Raw genomic sequence first — 27200 nt, forward strand, 5'->3', positions numbered from 1 at the left:
TTCCTCCCTGTCCCATAGGCTCTAATTTCTTCGGCTGTCCTGCAAATGTTGGTGGAAAGTTTGCCCAAGAACCGTCTCCGACAATCTTATGCTAAATTCATTACTTTTTACACACTCGTGTACCTCCCTCACCCTCACAGCCCAGAGGCTGTGGAAGAACTTGTAGCAGCCCCAAACTGCTGTGATATCAGAGATTTAGTAATCTACTGTGTCATTAGAGAGTGCACCCATGTTTCAATCGTCATTGCTTCACAATCTGAGAAGTTTACCGCAAGGGTCTTTGGCTGTGTGGAGACACCGGAGAAGCTGGGATTGTTCTCCTCAGAGCCGAGAAAGTCATGGTGAGAGTTAATAGCAATGTTTAGTGGTTTGAATAAGTGCAAATTTGTTTCCACTAACATCAGAATCAGAGGCCACAGATGTTAAGTAACAGGCCAACGCACCAGAGGGGAGATATGAAAATGTTTGTTTTATTCAGAGAGTAGTTATGATCTGCATTACAAACCTGAATGGGTGATGGAAGAAGGTGTAATAACTTCAATATCAATAGAAGCATAGAGTACATGAGAAAGATTATAGTGAACTTGTTCAGCCTCAGCTAGAGTACTGCGTCGAGTTCTGGGCACCACACTTTAGGAAGGATGTGAAAGCATTGGAGAGATTGCGGAAAAGATTCATGGGTACAGTTCCAGAATTCGTTGAGTGATTGAAGGGGAAACATTTACAGGGCTATGTGTAGGGAACAAGGGGGTGACTAATAGAATAACTCTTCCAAAGGCACAATGTACTGAATGATCTGCTGTGCTGCATGATTCTATAGCTGTTAATTGTCTCCCTGGTTAAGTGGTACTGAGCCTGTGTGAGAAAAGGCGAGTGGCTGGGGTCTGGAATGCCACACTGCCTAGAAGTGTGGTGGAGGCCAGGCATTCAAGAGGGCATTAGATGAGTATATGAATAAAAACAATGTGCAGGGGTACAGGGAAAAGGCTAAGGGATGGCACTAAGTCATAATGCTCATATACAGAGACAGTGCCAACATGATGGGCCAAATGGTCTCTTTCTGCCATAATAATTCTGTGATTTAGAACAATTTGCACAGGTTTAATGTGATGGTTTAAGGCCTTAAAGTAATACTTAACAAACAATATATGATAGTATATTCTTAAACTTGCATGCTGTCAACTGAAGTTTAATTGAACGTGTGCTCAAATGATTCATTTCTGAACTATTAATAAAGATGGATATGTGAACATGCCAAAAGCGCCTCACTCTTTAATTGCTAAGTAGCTTGCACTCTGAATTCTTTTCCAGGCATATGAAGAGTACACAAGCAAGCTGGATGCACTGCAGCAGCGAGAACAGCAATTGCTGGAGTCCATGGGGAATGATACGGAGTTCCCAAACACTAATCCCATCCTGACAGAACTGATGGAGCCCTGCACACATCTTTCTGTCACTCCGAACTCTTCAAACCTCTTACAGAACCCAAGTGACAGTTCGAGAGCCAACCCCAAATCGCCTCAGAAACCCATTGTTCGAGTCTTCCTGCCCAACAAACAGAGAACTGTGGTGAGTAAAAACAGTGAAGGGAGTGACATGAGATTCTGAGGAACAGCTGCAGGCCAACAAGTGGTCCTAAGTTCATGAAGACTGGAAAATAATAAGGTAATTTGTATTGTGGACCTTTGTGGACATAATACAAATATATTTCCTTAACATCTACCTGCAACTACTGTAATTCCTAATCACAGGGAGCTCTTGCTTAAAGGTTGTTTATTTAATTTTCCTAAGTTAGCCTTATCAATAGAAGCATAGAGTACATGAGAAAGATTATAGTGAACTTGTTCAGCCTCAGCTAGAGTACTGCGTCGAGTTCTGGGCACCACACTTTAGGAAGGATGTGAAAGCATTGGAGAGATTGCGGAAAAGATTCATGGGTACAGTTCCAGAAATAAGGAACATAGGTTTTGAAGATAAGTTTGAGAAGTTAGGACTGCTTTCCTTGGAGAAAAGAAGGCTGAGAGGAGATTTGATGGAGAAATTCAACATTATGATGTATCTGGACAGAATAGATAGGAAGAAACTGTTCTCACTTGTGAAAGGATTGAGAATGGTGGCACAGTGGTTAGCACTGCCGCTTCACAGTACCAGGGACCCAGGTTTGATTTCAGCCTTGGGTGACTGGCTGTGTGGAGTTTGCACTCTCTCCCCGTGTCTGCATGGTTTCCTCCCAAAGATGTGCAGGTTAGGTAGATTGCATGGTAAGTTCGTTAATGTCCCAAGATGTGTAGGTTACAGGCATTAGAGGGGTAAATAAGTGGGGCTACGGAGATGGGGCCCCAAGTAAAATGCTCTGTTGGGGAGTAGGTGCAAACTTGATGGGCCAAATGGTCTCCTTCTCTACTGTAGGGATTCTGTGAAAGCAAGGACACAGATTTGAAGTAACTGGTAAAAGAAGCAAAAGCAATATGAGAATTTTCGCACAATGGTTGCTTAAGGTCTGGACTGCACTGATTGTGTGGTGGAGGCAGATTTGTTAAAGCATTCAAAAGGGAATTAGACTGTTATCTGAGAAGGACAAATGTGCAGAGTTACGGGCAAAGGACAGGAGAATGGCACTAAGTGAATTGCTCATTTAGAGAGCTCACGAGCTGAATAGCTATCTCCTTTGCTCTAACAGTCCTGTGATTTTGTGAAGTTCAGTTCACATGATCATGTATCTGGTGTGTTCTGTCACATGCATCCCCTATTCATGTACACTATTAAATGTGTCCCCTACTCCTGTACCTGGTGTACCACACTAAATGTGCCATGTGCCTCCCATAGGTTCAGTTTGCTGATCTATTGCCAACACAGTTTTCCATCCCCTTCCTGATGAAAAATGGTTTAAAAAAAAAATTTCAAAACTGATTTTGGATCTTGAGTCATAGTTTTGTTCATGAGTACTTCTTTATTTCACTCACACTTTGAGCACACTGCATATATTTGTGTTTAAGCCTCGAGGTAACTGCCTGGTGGGTTGGCTTGTCTTATGTACAGGTCAGCTTTTGGGGATTCCCTCTAAACAAAATAATACTGCCAAAGATTGTGAAAGGAGCCCTTCTCCCTCCATATCCCACTTGCCTCAGAGTTGTGTATTTAAATGGAAACATCACTTCTGGCTCTTGCTGCTAGGGCACAGCCCAGCAGGACCGCTGCAGAGTGAAGAGATTCACTACACTGGAGCTATTGAGATGGAATGGGAGGATTGGCAGCAGCAGGGTATCCAGCATAGTTAATGGCCAACAAGATGAGCAAGGAGTAGATGTGCACAAGGGTAAGGATGTTGGTGGGTTGTGGTTTACATTCTCCAACCTAATGAAATACTGATAATAGGCCTGGAGCCTTCCACTTCCAATCTGCAAGTTTGGCGGCACGGTAGCACAGTGGTTAGCACTGCTGCTTCACAGCTCCAGGGTCCCGGGTTCGATTCCCGGCTCGGGTCACTGTCTGTGTGGAGTTTGCACATTCTCCTCGTGTCTGCGTGGGTTTCCTCCGGGTGCTCCGGTTTCCTCCCACAGTCCAAAGATGTGCGGGTTAGGTTGATTGGCCAGGTTAAAAAAAATTGCCCCTTAGAGTCCTGGGGATGTGTAGGTTAGAGGGATTAGTGGGTAAGGTATGTGGGGGTGGGGCCTGGGTGGGATTGTGGTCGGTGCAGACTCGATGGGCCGAATGGCCTCCTTCTGCACTGTAGGGTTTCTAAGTGCAGGTGCTGTTAAGATTACAGGGATTCATCGCTGCAATAAGACTGCTAATGTTATTAAAATGACATTTCGCAGAATCACAATGGAGGCTATTCAGCCCATTGTGCCTGCATCAGCCCTACAAAGGAGTATGACGACTTAGTGCCATTCACCTGACTTTTCCCATACCCCTGCACATTGTTTCTGTTCAAATAATCATCTAATGCCCTCTTGAACGCTTTGATTGAACCTGCCTCCACCACACTTTCAGCTCGTTCATTCCAGACCTGCTGTCACATTTGCTGCTTTTGCAAATCGCTTTAAATCTGTGCCCACTCATTCTTAATTTTTTTATGAGCGGGAACAGTTTCTCCCTGTCTACTCTGTCCAGCTCCCTCGTGATTTTGAACATTTCTATCAAATCTCCTCTCGAACGCCTTCTCTCCAAGGAGAACAGCTCCAACCTCTCCAATCTACCCTCATAACTGAAATTTCTCATCCTTGGCATTCTCTTCAATACATTCACATCCTTCCTATAATATGGCACCCAGAACTGTGTACACTACTCCAGCTGAGGTCTAACTAGTCCTTGTATAAGTTCAAGGGAGGGATACAAAAGAATGGTCTAGTTTGGACCAGGGAGTGGCGCGGGCTTGGAGGGTCAAAGGGCCTGTTCCTGTGCTGTATTGTTCTTTGTTCTCTTTGTCGTTCTTTGTTCATCATTAACTCTTTGCTCTTGTACTCTATGTCCCTGTTATTAAAACCCAGAATACTATGTGCTTTACTAACTGCTACTTTCAATGATCTATGCACATACACATCCAGATCACCCTGCACTTGCATCCCCTTAAGAATTGTATCCCTTATTTTATATTAAATGCCTATTTTCTTCCTACCAACATGCATCACCTCACACGTCTCTGCATTTAATTTCATCTGCCACTTCTCTGCCCACTCTACCAAACTTGTCTGTGTTTTTGAAGTTTTACACTGCCCTCCTCACAGTTTACAATACTTACATGTTTTGTGCTTTCCACAAACTTTAAAATTGTCCCCTACACACCAAGATCTAGATCATTAATATATATCAGGAAATGCAAGGTTCCAATATCAACCCTTGGGTAACTCCACTATAAATCTTCCTCCAGCCTGAAAAATACCCATTGACCATTACTCTCTGATTTCTATTACTCAGTCAACTTTGTACCTATGTTGTATCCCTTTTATTCCATGAGCTATAACTTTTCTCACAATCAGTTGTTTGGCAGAGTATCAAATGCCTTTTGAAAGTCCATGTTCACCACACCAACAACATCGACGCTCCCTGTTACCTCCTCCAAAAAACACCAGCAAGTTAGTTAAACACGATTTCCCGTTTAGAAATCCATGCTGATTCTTCCAATCAACCCACATTTTTCTATGTGACTACTAATTCAATCCTGAACAATTGTTTCTAGAAGCTTTCCCACTACTGAAGTTAAACTGGTCTATAATTGCTGGGCTTATCCGTACAAACTTTTTTGAATAAAAGTGTATTGTCTGCAATTGTCCAGTCCTCTGGCACCACCCTGTGGGATGGCACAGTGGTTAGCATTGCTGCCTCACAGTGCCAGGGACCCAGATTTGATTCCCGGCTTCGGTCACTGTCTGTGCGGACCTGCACATTCTTCCTGTGTCTGCGTGGATTTCCCCCAGGTGCTCCAGTTTCCTCTCACCGTCCGAAAGGCGTGCTGGTTAGGTGCATTGGCCATGCTAAATTCTCCCTTTGAGTACCTGAACAGGCACCGGAATGTGTCGACTAGGGGATTTTCACAGTAACTTCATTGAAGTGTTATTGTAAGCCTACATGTGACAATTTAAATAAACTTTGAACTTGAATCTAGAGGAAACTGCAAGATTATGGCCATGCCTCTGTAATTTCCATTTTCACTTCCTTCAATATCAAGGCAAGGCAATGTAGTGTTATTGTCACTGGACTAGTAATCCAGAGATCCAGGGTGATGTTCTGGGGACCTGGGTCCAAATCCCACCTTGGCAGGTGGTGAAATATGAATTCAATAAAATAATCTGGAATTAAAATTTGTTCGATAAGGTCCCCCATGCAAGGCTTCTAGAAAAAGTGAGAGGGCATGGGATCCAAGGGGCTACTGCCCGGTGGATCCAGAACTGGCTTGCCCAAAGGAGGCAGAGAGTGGGTATAGATGGGTCTTTTTCTAAATGGAGGTCGGTCACCAGTGGTGTGCCCCAGGGATCTGTTCTGGGACCCTTGCTGTTTGTCATTTTCATAAATGACCTGGATGAGGAAGCGGAGGGATGGGTTGGTAAGTTTGCCGACGACACGAAGATTGGTGGGGTCTGGAGGGATGTCAGAAGTTACAGAGGGGCATAGATAGGATGCAAGACTGGGCGGAGAAGTGGCAGATGGACTTCAACCCAGATAAATGCGTCGTGGTCCATTTTGGTAGGTCAAATGGGATGAAGGAGTACAATATAAAGGGAAAGACTCTTAGTACTGTAGACGATCAGAAGGACCTTGGGGTCCGGGTCCATAGGACTCTGAAATCGGCCCCGCAGGTGGAGGAGGTGGTTAAGAAGGCGTATGGTGTGCTGGCCTTTATCAATCGAGGGATTGAGTTTAGGAGTCCGGGGATAATGATGCAGCTATATAAGACCCTCGTCAGACCCCACTTGGAGTACTGTGCTCAGTTCTGGTCGCCTCACTATAGGAAGGATGTGGAAAAGATTTGAAAGGGTGCAGAGGAGATTTACAAGGATGTTGCCTGGATTGAGTGGCATGCCTTATGAGGATAGGCTGAGGGAGCTCGGTCTTTTCTCCTTGGAGAGACGAAGGATGAGAGGAGACCTAATAGAGGTGTATAAGATGTTGAGAGGCATAGATCGGGTGGACTCTCAGGGGCTTTTTCCCAGGGTGGAAATGTCTGCTACGAGAGGACACAGGTTTAGGGTGCTGGGGGGTAGGTACAGGGGAGATGTTAGGGGTAAGTTTTTCACACAGAGGGTGGTGGGCAAGTGGAATCGGCTGCCGTCAGTGGTGGTGGAGGCGAACGCAATAGGGTCTTTTAAGAGACTCCTGGATGAGTGCATGGGACTTAATAGGATGGAGGGTTATAGGTAGGTCTAGAAGGTAGGGATGTGTTTGGCACAACTTGTGGGCCGAAGGGCCTGTTTGTGCTGTAGTTTTTCTATGTTTCTATGTAAAAGTCTAATGACATGAAACCATTGTTGATTGGTTCACAAATGTCATCCAGGAAAGGAAATCCTTGCCTAGTCTGGCTTACATGTGATTCCAGATCCACAGTTTGACTCTTAAATTAGGGATGGACAATAGGGATGGACGTGACACCCACGTCCCATAAACGACTGAAACAAAATACCCTTGGATGTATCATATCTGATCTTACTGCTTTGCCAATTTTGAATACCAATAGTCAACAATTTTGAAACTTTCTAGTGACAGAGTTCCCTCCTCTGTCGCCATGGCCTCCTTGGTAAAGTATCCATTTAATACCTCAGCCATGCCCCTGCCTCCTTTTTTGGTCCATAATCGGCCCTACTCCTTTTAGCACCCTTTTACTCTTTATATGCCTACAGAAGACTTTGGGATTCACCTTTATGTCGGCTGTCAATCTTTTCTCATAGTTTCTCTTCTCTTTAATATACTTTTTTTAACCTCCCCTCCGAACCTTCTGTGTTCCCCTCGGTTCTCAATTTTCTACCTGACACCTGTCATAAACGCACTTTTTTTTCTTCTTTATCTTAATTTCTATCTTCGTTTGCACCCAGTGAGCTCTGGATTTGTTTGCTCTATCTTTTCGTTTGCCCTACCATGACGTGCCCAAACCATCATCTTTTTGATGGTTCATTGTTCAACTACAGTGTTTCCTGCAAACATATCATTCCAGTCTAACGGGCCCAGCTCCGTTCTTGCCTCATTGAAGTCTGCTCTTCCCCAGTTTTCCTCACACCACAAAACAAACTATGAATATTGAGCTGTAATTTAAATCCCTGCCTCCTTAATCGGGTTGATTCACCTTCTTTCATTTCCTGCATTAACCTCTTAGCATTTGTCTTTTCATCCTTTTGATCATCTTGCTCCCTAATGCTTTCTAACCCCCCTCCCTTTCTTTGAGAGGCTTCTTAAAACCTACCTATTTATATTAAAACCTACCTATTTGAATCAACTTTTGGCCATCTTTCCTCATACATTCTAATATGGCCCAGCTTCAAATATTGTTTCTGTTTCCGTGAAGTGGATTGAGACCCTTAGCTACCTTAAAAGCACTATATAGATACGTGTTGTTTTTGACCATCCACTGACTGGTAGAGGGAGAGAATACTTGTGTGCTTGAATTTACTTATTCTAACCAGAAGTGCATCCAACCTTATTTACCTCACGCTTTGAACTTTGTCTTTTATTAATTGTACCCTTGCTATATAACTGCGATCCTCAGCACACAAGATTTAGAAACACACAAGATTTGCAGTAGTAAATGTCTGCAAGGGTTGAAAATTAGTTATCCAGCGTAATTTCCGGCTCTTAGTCCATAATTACAAATCTTCAAATACACATGTAAGTATTTTGCTTTAATGCAATGATGGTTTCTGCCTTTACCATTCTTTCAGTCAGAGAGTTCTAGACCCCTACAATCTCCGGGTGAAAAAATTATCCTCCATTCCCCTCTAATCTTTTGTTCAGGTTACTTTATATTTGCACCCGCTGGTTATTAATCTTCCCACTGAAGGAAACACCTTCATGGATCTGTGGACTCTATGGTCCATCTGTTCCCCTGTACTCAGTATTCTCCAGTTTATTGTGCAGTTCTTGCCTTGTTAAATGCATTACCTCGCACTTCTCTGGATTGAAAACTTGGGATTCATTTCAAAGAGTTCAGTGCCATGATGTGGGATGGGCAGGCCACAATTTCAAATTTTATAAATGATATGAAACTTGGAAGCATTGTGAACTGTGCAGAGGGTAGTGTGAAACTTCAAAAAGACTTGGGCGAGTTGGTGGAATGGGCAGGGAACTGTAAAGTAATTAATTTTGGTGGGAAGAATGAGGAATGGGACAGTGGGATCCAAAATTTGAGAGACCTTTCAGTTCAATGTCATGATGTGGGATGGCCATGGACAAATGAACATTAGACACAATGATGTGGAGATGTTGGCGTTGGACTGGGGTGGACACAGTAAGAAGTCTCAACACCAGGTTAAAGTCCAACAGGTTTATTTGTTATCACAAGCTTTCGGAGCACTGCTCCTTTATCAGGTGAGTGGAGTTCACAAAAGGGGCATGTATAGACAAAGACTCAATTGCAAGATAATGGTTGGAATGTGAGTCTTTACAGGTAATCAAGTCTTTACAGGTACAGACAATGCGAGTGGAGAGAGGGATAATGACAGATTAAAGAAGTGTGAATTACCTCAAACCAGGACAGTTCGTAGGATTTTGCAAGCCCAGGCCAAATGGTGGGGGTTACACGTAGTGTGACGTGAACCCAAGATCCCAGTTGAGGCCGTCCTCATGTGCGCGGAACTTGGCTACCATTAGACACAATGGCAAGAACACAATAATGCAATTCTCACAGAATCATGGAATTGTTACTGTGCAGAAGGAGGCCATTTGGCCCATCATGTCTGCATCGGTTTTCCAAATGAACAATTCTCTTAGAAGAAATAGAGAGACAATATAAAATATAGGGCACATTCTAAAGAGGATGCATGAGAAGAGGGACGTGGGTATATATGTGCTTATAGAGTCATAGGGTACAGATGAGGCCCTTGGGCCCGTCAAATCTGCACTGACAAAACTACAGTAAATCTACACTAATCCCATTTTCCAGTACTTGGCCCATAGCCTTGAATGTTATGACATTTCAAGTGCTCATCTACGTACGTACTTCTTATAGGTTGTGAGGTTTCAAGCCTCTATCACTCTCCAGGCAGTGCATTCCAGGCTCCCATCACCCTCTTGGTGAAACAGTTTTTTCTCAAATCACCTCTAATTCACCATAAAAATTATGGCCTCTCATTATTGACCTTCAAGGAAGGGGAACAGCTGCTTTCTATCCACTCTGTTCACAACTCTCATAATGTTATACACTTTCAATCAGGGCCCCCACTCAGCCTTCTCTGCTCTGGGAAAAAAAACATCCCAGGCAACGTCCTGGTGAATCTCCTCTGTACCCGCTCCAGTGCAATCAGATGCTTCCTATAGTGAGGCGACCAGAACTGCACTCAATAGTTAGACCACAGCTGGAGTAAAGTTTTGTACAGCTCCAATGTAAGCTCTTATAATCTGTGTCACAACTGATAAAGGCAAGCGTCCTGAATGCCTTCTTAACTACCCTCCTGTTACTGTCGGGGATCTGTGGACAAGCATTCCCAGATCCCTCTGTTCCTCTGAGCTTCCTAATGTCCTGCCATTGATTAAATACTCCCTTGTCTTGTTACTCCTTCCAAAGTGTATCACTTGCACTTTTCAGAGTTAAATTCCACCCATCACTGATCTGCTTAAGTCATTGAAGGTGACAGAACAGGTTGAGAGCATGGTTGATAAAGGTGTGCAACATTCTGGACTTTATTAATGGGGCACAGACTACAAGAGGAATGTTGAATCTGTATAGGATGCTAATTCGGCCTTGGCTAGAGCTTTGTGTCCAGTCCTGGGCGGCGCACTTAAGGAAAGATGTGAAGGTATTGAAGAGAAAGTTTAGAACAGATTCATGAGAATGGTTCCAGGGATGAGAAACTTCAATTATGAAGGTAGGAATCAGGACAGGGTAGATGGGAAGAAACTGTTCCCACTCATGAAAGGATCAAAAACGATAAGGTACAGATTCAAAATAATTAGTTAACATAGAAGACATAGAACATAGAAACCCTACAGTGCAGAAGGAGGCCATTCGGCCCATCGAGTCTGCACCGACCACAATCCCACCCAGGCCCTCCCCCCACATATTTTACCCACAAATCCCTCTAACCGACGCATCCCAGGACTCTAAGGGACAATTTTTAACCTGGCCAATCAACCTAACCCGCACATCTTTGGACTGTGGGAGGAAACCGGAGCACCCGGAGGAAACCCACGCAGACACGAGGAGAATGTGCAAACTCCACACAGACAGTGACCCGAGCCGGGAATCGAACCCGGGATCCTGGAGCTGTGAAGCAGCAGTGCTAACCACTGTGCTACCGTGCCGCCCCAAAGGTGACATGAAAAACTTAGTGAGTGACTAAGGTCTGATTTGCTCTGAGAGTGTGGTGGAAGCAGCTTCAAAAGGGAATTAGACTATTATCTGAAAAGGAAGAAAGTGCATGTTTGTGGAGAGAAGATGGAAGAGTGGCACTGAGAGAATTGCTCATTTGGGGAGCTAGTACAGACACAGTGGGCATTATGACCTCCTTCTTCTGCATTGTAACAATCTTGTCATTCTATGAGATTGGCATTATTGTTTTTGCAATTCTATCTGATCATTAGTCAATACCCATCCCACATTAGGGCTTTGAACTCTGAGCCCCAAGATTTAGATTCCACTGCCCTGCCCAGAAGTCTGTCCTGATGGCTAGTATCTCCATATGCAACTGTCATCGTCTGATGTAGTGCTTCAAATTAATTTTTCTAATCATTTAAATCTTTTGGGTAGAGTTCCATGACGTAACTGCTCATTCACCATTTTTCAAGATCCCTGATATCTCCACTCTTTATTCATAACTCAGGATTCTGGCAATCGGCTGATGTGCATCTTTCCCCAAATTCTGCCTTCCCAAAACATTGCATTGGGAAGCATGGCAACCCCAACATTTTCTACTGATTTAATCCTTGGTAGTTGAAATGCTGTCCTCTGAGTCAGGAGGTTGTGGGCTCAGGCTTCACTCGCAAGGCTTGAGCACAAAATCTAGGCCGACACTGTAGTTTTGTACTGAAGAGATGCTAGCCACGCTATCGGAGCTGCCATCTTTTGGATGAGATTTAACCAGTAACCTTGATCAGCCATCTCTCCCAGTGCTCTTTGTGCAGCTGCCCGTTGGCAGCTCCAACGGAATGTCTTTAATCTATTAAGTGGAGTGTGACCCTTGATGTTAGTTGGTCAAACCCTTTTATTGTCCACCCAATGTTACCACTGATATTTGCATTCCAATTAATGGGGCCTGGCTTTAGTGTATTGAAGCAGAAAGGTGTCTGTTGGTTAATTGCTGATCTAAGCCCTTTTGTAGAATAATATCCCCATTGATATAACTTCCAGGGTAAGCCGTGGCATCTTTAGTTAAGGTTTCTCTGCAGGTTTATTTTGATTTTTTTTTAGTGCCATTTCCTTCTGTTACAGAAGATACATTTTCTTCTGGTCAAAGTAGAGCCAAATTTTGATTTGATTTATTATTGTCACATGTATTAGTATGCAGTGAAAAATATTGTTTCTTGCGCTATACAGACAAAGCATACCATTCATAGAGAAGGAAACAAGAGAGTGCAGTGTTACAGTCATAGCTAGGGTGTAGAGAAAGATCAACTTAATGCGAGGTAGGTCCATACAAAAGTTTGATGGCAGCAGGGAAGAAGCTGTTCTTGAGTCAGTTGGTACGTGACCTTTGACTTTTGTACTTTTTTCCTGATGGAAGAAGGTGGAAGAGAGAATGTCCGGGGTGAATTGGGTCCTTAATTATGCTGGCTGCTTTGCCAAGGCAGCAGGAAGTGTTTGCATGATGGATTGGGCTACATTCATGACCTTTTGTAATTTCTTGCAGTCTTGGGCAGAGCAGGAGCCACAAGCTGTGATACAACCTGAAAGGATGCTTTCTATGGTGCATCTGTAAAAGTTGGTGAGAATTGTAGCTGACATGTCAAATTTCCTTAGTCTTCTGAGAAAGTAGAGGCGTTGGTGGGCTTTCTTAACTATAGTGTCGGCATGGGTGGGACCAGGACACGTTTTTGATGATCTGGACACCTAGAAACTTGAAGCTCTCGACCATTTCTACTTCATCCCCGTTGATATAGACAGGGGCATGTTCCCCACTACACTTCCTGAAGTTGATGACAATCTCCTTCGTTTTGTTGGCATTGAGGGAGAGATTATTGTCATCGCACCAGTTCACCAGATTCTCTATTCAGCATGAAAGCATTGTACCAATCTCCATGTTAGAAGGCTAATAATTATTAGTGTGACTCTTCAGGTGATGGATGTTCTGCTAAAGGTTGTGTGTAAGCAAGCCATGCAGACTGCAGGGCTCCAGCTTGCACTCATAATGTTTATTGAATCAGTGGACCTTAGCTGAGTTTTGGTGGGTTTGTTACCTTTGGCTAAGGGGAAATATCATTTTCCGTGTATGAGAGTGCACATCAACCCAGGCTGCATGCCCATTTGTATGTACTGAGGGACATAACCACCCTACTTGTAACTGGGTTGCATGTCAACTTAGCACAGGTCAGGGTGCATGCCTGCTCTACATGGTAGTGGGCAAACCCAAGTCCTCTTTGAAAGATTTAATAATGACTGTGCACAACATGCTGTGTGAATGGGATGGGATCGATCATATGTCTTGAATGAACTCAGCCTCACCTTTTTCTTACACCACTCTGGTCAAGCTGCGAGTTGGACGTGTGGTGAGATTTGCGGCAGGATGTATTTCGCAACAAACTAAGTTTAATTACGGAATTTGTTTGTAAATAATCCACAGCAATGAGGTCTCCAGGTTTGAATGACAGAAGTAATGATTTCCATTTTGCCTGGGAATAGTGTTGTCACCAAGTGCAGTCTTGTCTAACACAACAATGTCAATAGACATTCTGAAATGAGACTGGAGATCTTCCACTCAGGACGGTGTTTGTGAGTGGAATAGTAGCCAGTGCCAAACACTGGGTACTTAATATAAAAGCAAATTACTGCAGATGCTGGAATCTGAAATAAAAACAGAAAATGATGGAAAATCTCAGCAGATCTGTGGAGGGAGAACAGAGCTAATGTTTTGAGTTTGCATGATTCTTAGTCAGAGCTGGGTACTTAATGTCTTTTGCCTTTTTTAGGTCCCAGCACGGTGTGGGGTGACTGTGAGAGACAGCCTGAAGAAAGCTCTGATGATGAGGGGGCTGACGGCAGACTGCTGTGCAGTCTACAGGACACAGGATGGGTGAGTAGCATACTGAGGAACTTATAGCTGGTGAGGGAACCTGCTGGCTCTGGGCTTGGGGCAGGAGAAATCTCTGTTGATGAGTGACATTGAGAATCTGGAGCTCTGATAGGCTTCTAGCCCTTATGTGTATGAGGTTATTTTAAATAGTTACCAGGATATGCAGGTAGAAGATTAATTCTAATCAATTTAGCTCTCGTTAGTGGGATCAGCATTACGTCAATTAGTAGTTGTCAGGGTCAGTGCTACCACGGTTAACATTGAGTTTAATGTTCCTTCAATTAGTATCGAGTGAGATTATTGTTCTCTCAGTTAGCAGTTACTGAGATTAGTGTTCCCTCAGTTAGTAGTTAGTGAGATTAGTGTTCTCTTAGTCATTAGATTGGTGCCGTGAGGCAGCAGTGCGAACCACTGGACCACCATGCCACCCTTAATCAATCTCACCTTGAATAATAATGAGGTATTAATGATGAGCTTCATTTAATCTCGAGCTGCAGAATATCATTTTCAGTTTTTCACTTGGGTTTCTTTCATTTCCTGCAAGTGTCGATTCTTGTTGGTCTACTGTCCCTGGTGCCTTGCCCAAGACCTTCACCTTTAAGCCTAGACAAATTATGTCACCAAGGAGAGCATCATAGCTGGACCTGATCTTGGGTTGAGTCTAACACTGCTATCTGTGCACACAATCTTTCTCAACAAAGGCTAAAGATCAGAAATGTGGTACTTAATGGCACCTTTGTGCGAATGGCACTGATCGCAATTGTAGGCATCTTTTTTCAGCCTGGATATTTCATTGTAGACTGTTAATTGGAGAAGGGACCTTGCAATCCATATAGTAGATATACATTGCCGTTCCACCTGAGACATTTGTTTATTTGACTTGTGTCTTATGACAGGACTGCTGGGATTTTTCAGAAGGTAATGTGTTTTTTGGTCTTTATTTTGTGTTCACAGTGGAGGGATTTTATTTTGAGGATATTCTGTTATAAACTTTAAAGAGCTGCAATCTAGGAGCAAAGTCTGTAGTGCAAAGGAAGACCGTTCAGCCTATCAAAACTACTCTATCCAGAGACCTAAAGCACAAATCCTCCCTCACCACCAACTGTTTAATCTACATTCCTCCCTATTTTAAGGAGCCCCTTTCCTATAATATGTCAAGTCGTGTGATAGTTCTTCAATTCCTAATCTTCTTCTTTTTGATCTGGTCCCTTTTCTAGTGGTCCATTGACACTGATCCTACTATCGTCTCTAGCTGTCTGACACACCTATATGCTTTCATCTCCAATCATACATGAGCACTTTGTGCTTGTCCTCTGGTTCTTTGCTTATTATTCTAGTTAAGTAACTCATTTAAATCAACCTTCCCTTTGGAGCGGGTGTGAGTAATGTAAACTCCAGATTAAACGGGAATGGGAATTTTCAATCACTGTCATGTCTCTGTGATAAAGATAAAGCAACCTTCCATGTCTGCAGCCTTTGACACGCTTATCACTCCACCTTCCTCCACTGGTTCTGAATTAATAACCAGGAAGACCAGCGCCATTGTCTTCAGTCCCTGCCACCAACTCCATTCCTTAGCCACCAACTCCATTCCTCTCGCTGACAATTGTCTGAAGCTGAGCCAAACTGTTTGTAATATTGTCATCTTGACTCCACATTGAGCTTCAAACCACAAACCCATGCTATCATTAAGACTATTCCGTAACTTCATCAGACTCTACCTCGGCCTCACTCATCTGCTGTTGAAACCTTTGTTGACAATTCCAGAGCTCTCCTGGCTAGCTCCCCACATTCTACCATCTGTAAGAATGACCTCCTCTGTTGCCCAGTTCTTATTTGCTCCAAGTCCAGTTCACCCATCAACCATGTTTGCTGAGTTATATTCGCCCGTGGTTGAGTAATGCCTCAATTTATAAGATTGAAAAATTTAAATCTCTCTATAAGACCTCTCTCTTCCGTACCTATACCATCTTTTCAAGCACACAACACATTTAGATAGTTACACTCTGTCTCCTGAGCCTCCCTAATTTTAATCAATCCACCATTGGTGCCATCAGCTGCCAGAGTCCCTGAGCTGGAACTGTCTACCGAAACCGCTCTGCCATTCTACCTCTTTTTCCTCCTTTGTGACCCTCTTTTAAAAACTTAAAACCTTTAATCAAGCTTTTGGCCAACTGCCCTACTATTTCCTTTATGTATTTGTAACCCTCCTGTGAATCATGTTGGGATGTTTTATTGCATGAAAGGTGCTATATAAATACAGACTTTGTGTTTCTTTGCTTTCTAAAGAAAGCAGACTCCCAGTTTGTATCACTGAGGAGCAACTTGCACTTCGGTAGAAAGGGAAATTAGCTGGGGTGTCTGACAGCTGGCTACTCACCAAGAGTATGAATGACCCTCAAAAGAATGTTAACCCACGCAGCCCATTCTAGCAGGTACAAGGCAAGTGGAGCAGACAAAATTCACTAGAATTAACATGTATAAATAGCAAGCAAATCATTGTGTGCCAGTAGTGAGGAGCATGCAGAAATCCTGTTAGTTAAGCGTGCCTGAAAATGAAGGTGGCTGAGAACCATCTGTTCCCTCAGCTGTTGCAATGAGTCCAGTCCCATCCCGCTTGCAGTGATGGTTCGGTGTGATAGTTATGCTGTGAGACAAACCTGGCTGCTCAAACAAAGTTATGTCATTGTCCTTATTCAATTATTGGATCAATAAGACATCATCAGATGAAACCTTCAGTTGCGCAGAGGGGCATTTGGACAGATTTGCATTGTAAGGAGTGCTGGATACTGAGGGACAGATGCAAAGGGAATTCGCCATATGTCAGTAGGCATTTGAAAGGAAAACATTGTGTGGTGAAAGCTGGCCTCCATCCGAGGAGGATGCATTTTCTTTCTGATGTTGACTTACTTTCTATATTTCAGCATGTTCTACTTCTCAATCCCCGAAGCAAAATTTGCTTACCCGTTGGCATGGCTGTGCCTGACCTGTGAAGTACTCAACCAGTTAGTTCTCAGCATATGAGCCCTCTCTGCAGCCCATCATCTCTAACTCCTGCTTCAGTCAGCTGATTTTCACTGCTATTAAATAAAAGGTTTACTTAGTGTTGTCAAGTATGACACAAAACTTGGAAATGCTGTGAGAAAGATGGTGATAAACCTCAAGGGGGCATGGGCTTGTGGAACATATGGACGTATGCAACAAGATGAAATTTAATGTAGAGAAGTTTGAAGTGATGCATTTTGGTAGGAAGAATGAGGAGAAGCAATATAAATTCTTTCTGGTTGTATCACAGCTTGGCATGGCTCCTGCTCTGCCCATTAATGCAAGGAACTACAAAAGGTCGTGAATGTAGCCCAATCCATCATGCAAACCAGCCTCCCATCCATTGACTCTGTCTACACTTCCCGCTGTCTTGTTAAAGCAGCCAGTATAATTAAGGACCCCGGACATTCTCTCTTCCACCTTCTTCCATCGGGAGAAAGATGCAAAAGTCTGAGGTCACGGACCAACCGACTCAAGAACAGCTTCTTTCCTGCTGCTGTCAGACTTTTGAATGGACTTACCTGGCATTAAGTTGATCTTTCTCTACACCCTAGCTATGACTGTAACACTACATTCTGCACTCTCTCGTTTCCTTCTCTATGTTCAGTATGTTTTGTCTGTGTAGCGTGCAAGAAACAATACTTTTCACTGTTAATACATGTGACAAATCAAAATCAAAGTTTCCTCCCACAGTCCAAAGATGTGTAGGTTAGGTGGATAAATCATGGGAAATGTGTGGGGATATGGGGAATAGGGTGGGGGAGAGGGCCTGTGTAAGATACTTTGTCATGAGAGTCGGTGCAGACTTGATGGCCGAATAGTCTCTTCTGCACTGTAGGGATTTGATATGATTTTAAAAAGGGTAAAATGTAATGGGAATGCAGGAACAGAGAGACTGGGGGTATATGCTCACAAATCTTTGAATGTTGCAGGGTAGGTTGAGTAAGTGGTTAATAAGGTATAATGGGAAATGGTGGTGTGGTGGGAATGTCACTGGACTAGTAATCTGGGGACATGGGTTCAAATCCCACCATGACGGCTGGTGGAATTTAAGTTCAGTTAATAAAATCTGAAATTGAAAGCTAATCTTAACAGTAGTGTCCATGAAACTGTCAATGTTGTAAATGTCCTTTAGGGAAGGAAATCTGCCATCCTTATCTGGTCTGGCCTGGACGTGTGACTCCAGATCCCACAGCAATGTAGTTGACTCTTAACTGCCCTCTGAAATGACCTAGTAAGCCACTCGGTTCAAGGGAAATTTTCTTCCAAGCCACTCACCATCTTGACTGGGAAATATATCAGTGTTCCTTCATGGTCGCTGATTTAAAATCCTAGAATGCCCTTTCTACCAACACTGTGGGTGTACCTACACCACATGGCTGCAGTGGTTCAAGAAGACAGCTGACCACCATCTTCTCGAGGGAAACTAGGGATGTGCAAGAGAAATGCTGATTTAGCCAGCAACACCCACATCTTGTGAAAAGGAATTTTAAAAATTAGGGATGTAATAAATTCTGGCTTTGCAAGAAAATGCACATCCTTGGCTTGATAAATAGAGGCACACAGTACAAAAGCAAGGAGGTTATAGTGAAGTTTTATACAACACTGGTTTGGCTTCAGTTCTGGGCACCACACTTTAGAAGGATGTGAAGAGATGGTGTGCAAAAGATTTTTATGAAAATGGTTCTGGGGTGAGGGACTTGGTTTGCAGTAGCTAAAATTGTTCTCCTTAGAAAAGAAAAAATTGAGAGATTTGATTGAGGCTTTCAAAATCATTAGGTGTCTAACCAGAATGGATAGGGAGAAACTTGTTCCTGTTGGCAGAGGGGTTGAGAACCAAAGGACATGATTATAAGATAGTTGGCAAAAGAAACAGGGGTGGCATGGAAAGCTGTTTTATGCAGCTTGTGGTAAAGGATCTGGCGTGCACGGCCCGAGTGTGCTGGGAAGCAATTCAATCATGACTTTCAATAGAGAGTTGGGTAATTATCTGAAGAGAAAAAATCTGCATGGTTCAAGAAAGAGGGTGGAGGACTATCTGAGTGCCCTTGCAAAAAGCTACATGGCTTCTTCTGCTCTGCAAACATTTTGATTGTCACATATATTAGTATACAGTGAAAAATATTGTTTCTTGCGTGCTATACAGACAAAGCATACCGTACATAGAGAAGGAAAGGAGAGAGTGCAGAATGTAATGTTACAGTCATGGCTAGGGTGTAGAGAAAGATCAACTTAATGCAAGGGAGGTCCATTCAAAAGTCTGATGGCAGCAGGAAAGAAGCTGTTCTTGAGTCGGTTGGTACATGTACGCAGACTTTTGGAAGAAGGTGGAAGAGAGTATGTCCTTAATTATGCTGGCTGCTTTTCTGAGGCAGCAGGAAGTGTAGACAGAGTAAATGGATGGGAGACTGGTTTGAGTGATGGACTGGGCTTCATTCACTACTTTTTGTAGTTTCTTGCAGTCTTGAACAGAGCAGGAGCCATACCAAGCTGTGATACAACCAGAAAGAATGCTTTTTATGATGCATCTGTAAAAGTTGGTATATATGAAATATTGTAGTTTCGTATATAAAAGGTCACTTTGAAGAGTTTGTTATGTAGCTAACTACTGCAGCCATGTTGTGCACAGTAGGATCTTTAAACTACCAGCTGAGATATCAGTTCATTTTTTTTGAGTATTTCATTGAACCAGGAATGTTGGGACACAGCCAAGAGCAGCAGATGCATGGGAATGTCATCAACTCCAAGTCACAAACCATTCTAATTTGGACATCTAATGCCATTCCTTTATTATATCTGGATCAGCATCTCCACCTAACAGCATTGTGTGAGTGCCTTTCCTGCACAGCCTGCCATGTTTCAAGAAGGTAGCTCTCCGCCACCTTGCCAAGGCAGTTAAAGATGGATGATATATGTTGGCTTTTGCAGCAATATCCTCAAATGCTTCCAATTCAAGTGTTTGTTCAATTCATTTTGCAAAATTATTATTGAACCTACTTCCACCTTCCTCTGAGAGTCCATTCCAGATCATAACTTGTTACAGTTCTCCTCACCTCACACCTGGTGTTCATAAATCTCCCTTCTGGTAACCAACCCTTCTGCCACTGGAACAATTTCTCCTTATTTACTCAGTCAAATCCTTTCATGATTTTAAACACCTCTGTCAAATGCCATCTTAACCACCTCTGCTTTAATGAGAACCCCAGCTTCTCTAGTCTCCACATGGTTAAAGTCCCACATTCCTGATACCATTCTAGTAAATGTCATCTGTGCCCTCACAAATGTGGTGCCAGAAATGGCCACAATACCCCAGCTGGAACCTAACCACTGATGGTTCAGCATAATAAGGGAGCTTAAGGTGAAGGAACCCTTTGGAGGCAGTGACCATAATACGATAGAATTCACCCTGCGGTTTGAGAGGAGAGAATTTATTTTTGATATATAAAGGGTCAGAGAGAGGCAAGAGTGGACATTGGGTCGCTTGTGAAGTAGTAATGGGGAACAAAGAAATGGCAGAGGAACTGAATAGATACTTTGCATCAATCTTCATGGTGGAAGATGCCAGTAACATACCAAAAATTTAAGAGACCAAGGAGGTAGATGTGATTATGGTAGCCATTACAAAGGAGAAGGTGCAAGGTCTGAAGGTGCATAAATCACCTGGACCAGATGAACTACACCCCAGAGACTGAAGGAGATAGATGAAGAGATTGTGGGGGCGTTAGTGGTTATCTTTCAGGGCTCACTGGAATCAGGGAGGGTCCCAGAGGATTGGAGAATCGCTAATGTAACACCCTGTTTAAGAAGGGAGGGAGGCAAAAGAGGGAAAATTATAGGTCGGTTAGCCTGGCCTCGATTGTTGGTAAGATTTTAGAATCTATTATTAAGGATGAGATTTCAGGGTACAGGAAGTGCATGGTAAAATAGGGCAAAATCAGCATGACTTCACCAAGGGGAAGTCATGCCTGACAAATCTGTGAGAATTCTTTGAAGAGAGAACGAGCAGATGGAAATATCTACTTGGATTTCCAGAAGGTCTTTGACAAAGTGCCGCATAGGAAGCTGCTGAATAAGAGCTCATGGTGTTAGAGGCAAGTTACTAATATGGATAGAAGTTTGGCTGACTAACAGAATAAGAAGTCTCACAACACCAGGTTAAAGTCCAACAGGTTTATTTGGTAGCAAATACCATAAGCTTTCGGAGCGCTGCTCCTTCGTCAGATGGAGTGGAAATGTGCACATTTCCACTCCATCTGACGAAGGAGCAGCGCTCCGAAAGCTTATGGTATTTGCTATCAAATAAACCTGTTGGACTTTAACCTGGTGTTGTGAGACTTCTTACTGTGTTCACCGATGTCCCAACGCCGGCATCTCCACATCATGACTAACAGAAGGCAGAGAGTGGGGATAAAGGGGTCCTTTTCAGCATGGCAGCCAGTGACTAATGGAGTTCTGTAAGGATCAGTGTTGGGACCACAACTTTTCACTTTATACATCAATGATCCAGATGAAGGAACTGAGGACATTGTGGCTAAGTTTGCAGATGATGCAAAGATAGGTGGAGGGACATGTAGTATGTAGGAGGTGGGGAGGCTGCAGAAAGATTTGGACAGGTTAGGAGAGTAGGCAAAGAAGTGGCAGATTGAATGCAATGTGGGAAATTGAGAGGTAATGCATTTTGATAGAAAGAATAGAGGCGTAGACGATTTTCGAAATGGGGAGAGAATGCAGAAATGGGAAGCACGAGGGGACTTGGGAGTCCTAGTTCAGGATTCTCTTAAGATTAACTTGCAGGTTGAGTTGGTAGTTAGGAAGGCAAATGCAATGTTAGCATCCATTTCAAGAGGACTATAATACAAAAGCAGGGATGTACTGCCGAGGCTTTATAAGGCTCTGGTCAGACCACATTTGGAGTATTGGGAGCAATTTTGGGCCCCTTATCTAAGAAAGGATGTGCTGGCCTTGGAGAGGGTCCAGAGGCTGCTCACAAGAATGATTCCAGGAATGAAAAGCTTGACATACGAAGAGCTTTTGAGGACTCTGAGTCTGTACTCAGTGGAGTTTTGAAGGATGAGGGGGGATCTCATTGAAATTTACAGAACACTGAAAGGCCTGGATAGAGTGGACATGGGAAAGATGTTTCCATCAGTAGGAGAAACTAGGATCCGAGGGCACAACCTCAAAGTAAAGGGAAGACCCTTTAAAACCACGATGGGGAAGAATTTCTTAAGCCAGAGGGTTATGAATCTGTGGAATTCATTGCCATAGAAGGCTATGGAGGCCAGGTCATTTGGTATATTTAAGACAGACATAGTTAGGGTCTTGATTGGTAAGGGGATCAAAGGTTATGGAGAAAAGGCAGGAGGCTGCTCCTATATTTTCCGGTCTTAAAATCTCCTTGCTTTTGTACTCATTCCCTCTATAGATAAATATCTATAGATATTTATCCTTTTTCAAAAGCTTTCTCAGCTGCTCCTTCCATTTTCAAATGTATGTGTACTTACACCACCATACTACACCCCATGCCCTAACACCCCACCGCCCAGGTCTCTGCACCCATTTTAAAATTATTTAATCAGTTTATGTTGCTGCACAAAGTTAAAAGTTCACAATGCCCCCTCCCACCCGCAATTCATGCCGATCTATTCAGCCCACCCAAGGTACAACTCCCATCAAGCAAGCCGATGTGAAAAACCCTCCCACAAAGGACTTCAACACAGACTCCACCTGGACAAATGAATGGGAATCATTGGACATGACAAACAAGTACCTGGTCTCAAACCCAACCCAACAGTTGCCTAGCTTCAACCTTCCAAGAAAAAAGTGGTCCACCCTCAACAGGTTCAAGCCCAACCACAGCCCCTGCTTGGCCAATCTTCACAAATGGGGCATTATATGGGAAGGAACAAACTATGCAGCATATCATAGAAGAGTGTCCAATCCACAGACTCAGCAGAGACGTATCTGCACTCAACACAGCAGGGCCAGAAGAAACATCTTGGCTTAGGCACTTTACATATGCTACATAAATAAAATAATGTTTCTGTTCTTCACTCTTCCTACTAAAATGCATCATTTCACACTTCTCTGTGTTAAATTGCTTCTGCCTTGTGTCAGCCAATTACGATGTGGAGATGCCGGCATTGGACTGGGGTAAATACAGTAAAAAATCTCACAATACCAGGTTAAAGTCCAACAGGTTTATTTGGTAGCAAAAGCCACTAACTTTCGGACTCCCACTTACCTGACGAAGGAGCAGCGCTCCGAAAGCTTGTGGCTTTTGCTACCAAATAAACCTGTTGGACTTTAACCTGGTGTTGTGAGACTTCTTACTGTGTCAGCCAGTTGCACTAGTCTATGTCCTTCTGTAACTATTTTCCTTACTGTTCACTACATTTCCAAATTCCATTTCCTTGGCAAACTTTTAAATTATGTCTCTTATGCCCAAGGCTATTAATATGTATCAAAAAGAGCCTCGTCCCAATACCAACCTGTGGGGAATGCAACTGTATACTAGCCTCCAGCCTGAAAAGCAGTTTTACACCGCTATGGTCTGTTTTCACTCTCTCAGCCAATTTCTTATCCACATTGCCACTGCTCCCTTGAATATCATGGGTTTCAATTTTGCTTGAGGAATTATTTTGTACTGTGTCAAACTCCCTTTGAAAGTTCATGTACATCAATCAAGCTATCCCCTCTGTTACTTTGACATAATGTTGTAAAACAGCTGCTCTAGGTGTACAACCCATTACTCGCTTTGCTGTCTGTTCAGAAATGGTGAGAATCCATCTGGAACTCACTGCCTGCGTGGGTGGTGGAAGCAGAGATGTTGAGTGATTTCAAAAGGAAATTGGGTGGATGCTTGCAGAAATAGTGGGAAAATGGGACTGACTGAATTGCTGTACAAAGAGGTGGCATGGGTTTGATGGGCTGAATGGCAGCCTCCTGTGCCTGAATGATTCAATGGCTAGTGTATATTTGCGAGACCAGCACTTTGCTAACTCACCTGAGATGAATTGTGGAAGGACCATGTATTTTGCAATTGTGCTTTGAGCTCATGAGTATATGACTTGGTCTGAAGCTTGCAGCGGTCATTTGAAAGTTATTGGTATAAAGCAGAGGTGTGAAATCTGAATGCAAATGGTGTTACTGGGACAGGAAGCAACTCTGCTAAACTCTGCTCATTGTAGGTTGCCTGTGTTGTATGTTTATCACTTTAAAGCAAAGTGAGGTTACATATGAAACCTTTGTCAATGGTCAGATGCTTTGTGCACCTTATTAATCCCACTGCGATACATGGACAGGTTGAAATGCCACTGAGAGATTCCCGTTACAAATGCACTTTCTCCTGGGTGGAGCCAGTGCTGCTTGACCTGACCTACTAGGCGTATGAAGCTGGGTCTGCACATCCTATGATCAGAAGCCAGATAACATTTGCAGATAATTAGGTACTGCATCTGTTCAGAGTTTAGCAAGTTTTCTAACTTTACTACTGAAAAGTCTGGCTCTTGCAGAAGATATTGGCATAGTGATAATGTCAATGGACTATTAATCCAGGGGCCCAGACTAATTCTCTGGGGACATGGGTTCAAATCCCCACAGTAGCTGATAGAATTTAAATTCAAGCAACAAACATCTGGAATGAAAAGCTGGTCTTCGTTATGGTCGACCTTAGAAGTGTCTTATGGTTCATTGTTATCCTTTGGGAAAGGAAATCTGTCATGCTTACCTGGTCTACATGTGGTTAACTCTTAAATGCCCTCTACAAACTGCTCCAAAATTTTTTTAAAATGAAACTGAATGGACCACCCAGCATCGACCTCGATATGGATATGGTAACAGCATGTCCAGCCTTATAACCCAGCAAAGTTCTCCAACTGGGGGCTTTTGTTAAAATTAGAAGAGCTGTCCCATAGTAGCCTGATATAATCATGCTCACAGAATCATACCTTAAAGATGATGTGCCAGACACTACCATCACCATCCCTAGGTATGTCCTGCCCACACACAAGACAGACCGACCGTAGGTGCTATACAGTCAGGAGGAAGTTAACCTGGGAATCCTCTGCGTTAATTGGGGATCTCATGAAGACTCCTCCTGGTTACCACCTACCATCCTCCCTCAGCAGAAGAGTCAGTCCTCCTCAATGTTAAACACCATTTAGAGGAATCACTGAGGGCAATAGGGGAGTTCAATATGCACCATCAAGACCTGCGCCACGACTGGCAGAGCTGTCTAGATCCTGAAGGACATTGCTGCAGACTAAGAGAACCAAGAAGAGTGAAAAATCTACTTTTTCACCTTGTTTCTCAATTTATCTGTTGTAGATGCATTTGTCCATGACAGCATTGGTAGGAGTGACCTCCACACAGCCTTTACGGTGACAATGTCTTTATATTGAGGATACCCTCCTTTGTGCTTATGGCATTACCGTTGTACTAAATGGGAATGGTTTTGAATAAATCTAGCAGCTCAAACATCTATGAGGCACTGTGGGCCATCAGCAGTAGAATTGTACTCAACCACAATGTGTAACCTAATGGTCTGGCACCACCAAGCCAGGGGATCAAGCCTGGTTCAATGAAGAGTTCAGGAGGTCATGCCAGGAGTAGCATAAGGCATATCTAAAAATGAAGTTTCAACCTGGTGAAGCTACAACACAGGACTACTTTCATGCCAAACCATGGAAATAGTATGCAATTGGCAAGGTCTAATTTCTAATGTCCAGTTATGAATGGTGGTGGATAATTAAATAACTAATGAGGAGAAGACTCCACAATCATCTCCATCCTCAAAGATGAGGGAGCATATCAGTCCAAAAGACAAGGCTGAAATATTTGCAATTGTCTTCAGCTTGAGGTGTCATGTGGATGATTTATCTTGGCCTCCTTTTAATGTTCCCTGTATTCTTCATGCTAGTTTTTAGCCAATTCCGTTCACTCCATGTAATGTTAAGGAATGGCTAAAGGCACTGGATGCTGCAAAGGCAATGGGCCCTGAAAATATTCCGGCAATAGTACTGAAAACTTATGCTTCAGAACTAGCTGTGCCCCAAGCTAAGTTGTTCCAGTACAGTTACAATACTAGCATCTACCCAGCAATGTGGAAAATTGTTCATGAAAACGACCTGTCAACAAAAAGCAGGACAAATCCAACCCAGCCAATTATCGTTTCATCTGTGCACTCTTGATCATTAGCAAAGTAATGGAAGGTATCATCGACAGTGCTATCAAGTGGCGATTACTCAGCAATAACCTGCTCACTGATATTCAGTTTGGGTTCTGCCAGGGTCACTCAGTTCCTGACTTCATTGCAGCCTTATTTCAAACATCGACCCAGAGAGCTAAACTCAGGTGAGAGTGATTACCCTTGACATTGAGGCAACATTTGACCGAGTGTGACATCAAGGAGCCCTACCAGAACTGACATCAAAAAGTGCTGAAAAATCTCAGCAGGTCTTGCAGCATCTGTGGAGAGAGAAACTTAATGTTTTGAGTCAAATATGACTTGTTCAAAATTGAAGTCAATGGAAATTGGGGAAAATTTTCTACTGGTTGTAGTCTTGCCTAACACAAAGGAGAATGGATGTGATTGTTGGAGGTCAGTTACCTCCGGTCCAGGACATTACTGCAGGAATTCCTCAGGGTAGTGTCCAATGCCCAAACACCTTCAGCTGCTTCAACAATGACTTTCCCTCCACCATAAGGTCAGAAGTTGGGATGTTTGCTAATTACTGCACAATGTTCGGTACCATTTGCAACTCCTCAGAGTCCATCTCTATAAGCAGCGAGACCTGGGCAATGCTCAGGCTTGGGCTGACAAGTGACACAACTGCCAGGCAATGAACATCTCCAACAAAAGGCAATCTAACCCTCTTGGCATTCAATGGCATGATCATCATTGAATCCCCTGCTATCAAAACTCTAGGATTACCATTGACTAGAAACTGTTTACATGTCTGGTCCAGTTCAATGTGGCAACAAGAGCAGTTTGGGAATTCAGGGAGTTCAGATATCAGGGTTGGGAATTCTGTGTGCGTAACTCACCTCCCGACTCCCCAGAGCCTGTCCATCATCTACAAAGGACAAGTCAGGAGTGTGATGGAATACTCGCCACTTGCCTGGATGAGTAAAGCTCCAAAAACGCTCAAGCTCAACACCATCCAGGACAAAACAGTCTGCTTGATTGATGCCTCATCCACCATGATAAACATCCACTCCCTCCATCACCAACATACAGTGACAGCATTGTATACCATGTACAAGATGCCCTGCAGCAACTCCCCA

The 27200-nt window shown here is 43.3% G+C and overlaps 1 protein-coding gene across 5 annotated transcripts in view; it reads left to right on the forward strand.

Annotated features, from left to right (window-relative positions):
- braf (B-Raf proto-oncogene, serine/threonine kinase) overlaps positions 1-27200 on the forward strand; it is a 119896-nt gene that overhangs the window by 18708 nt on the left and 73988 nt on the right. For all 5 annotated transcript variants that reach the window (XM_078220290.1, XM_078220287.1, XM_078220288.1 and 2 more), the window contains exons 3-4: positions 1312-1569; positions 13765-13868. In XM_078220290.1, the coding sequence (XP_078076416.1) occupies positions 1312-1569; positions 13765-13868 (362 nt within the window). The remainder of the gene's footprint in view (positions 1-1311; positions 1570-13764; positions 13869-27200) is intronic.

The sequence above is a fragment of the Mustelus asterias genome, chromosome 9, assembly GCF_964213995.1.
Source record: "Mustelus asterias chromosome 9, sMusAst1.hap1.1, whole genome shotgun sequence".
Lineage (NCBI taxonomy): Eukaryota > Metazoa > Chordata > Chondrichthyes > Carcharhiniformes > Triakidae > Mustelus > Mustelus asterias.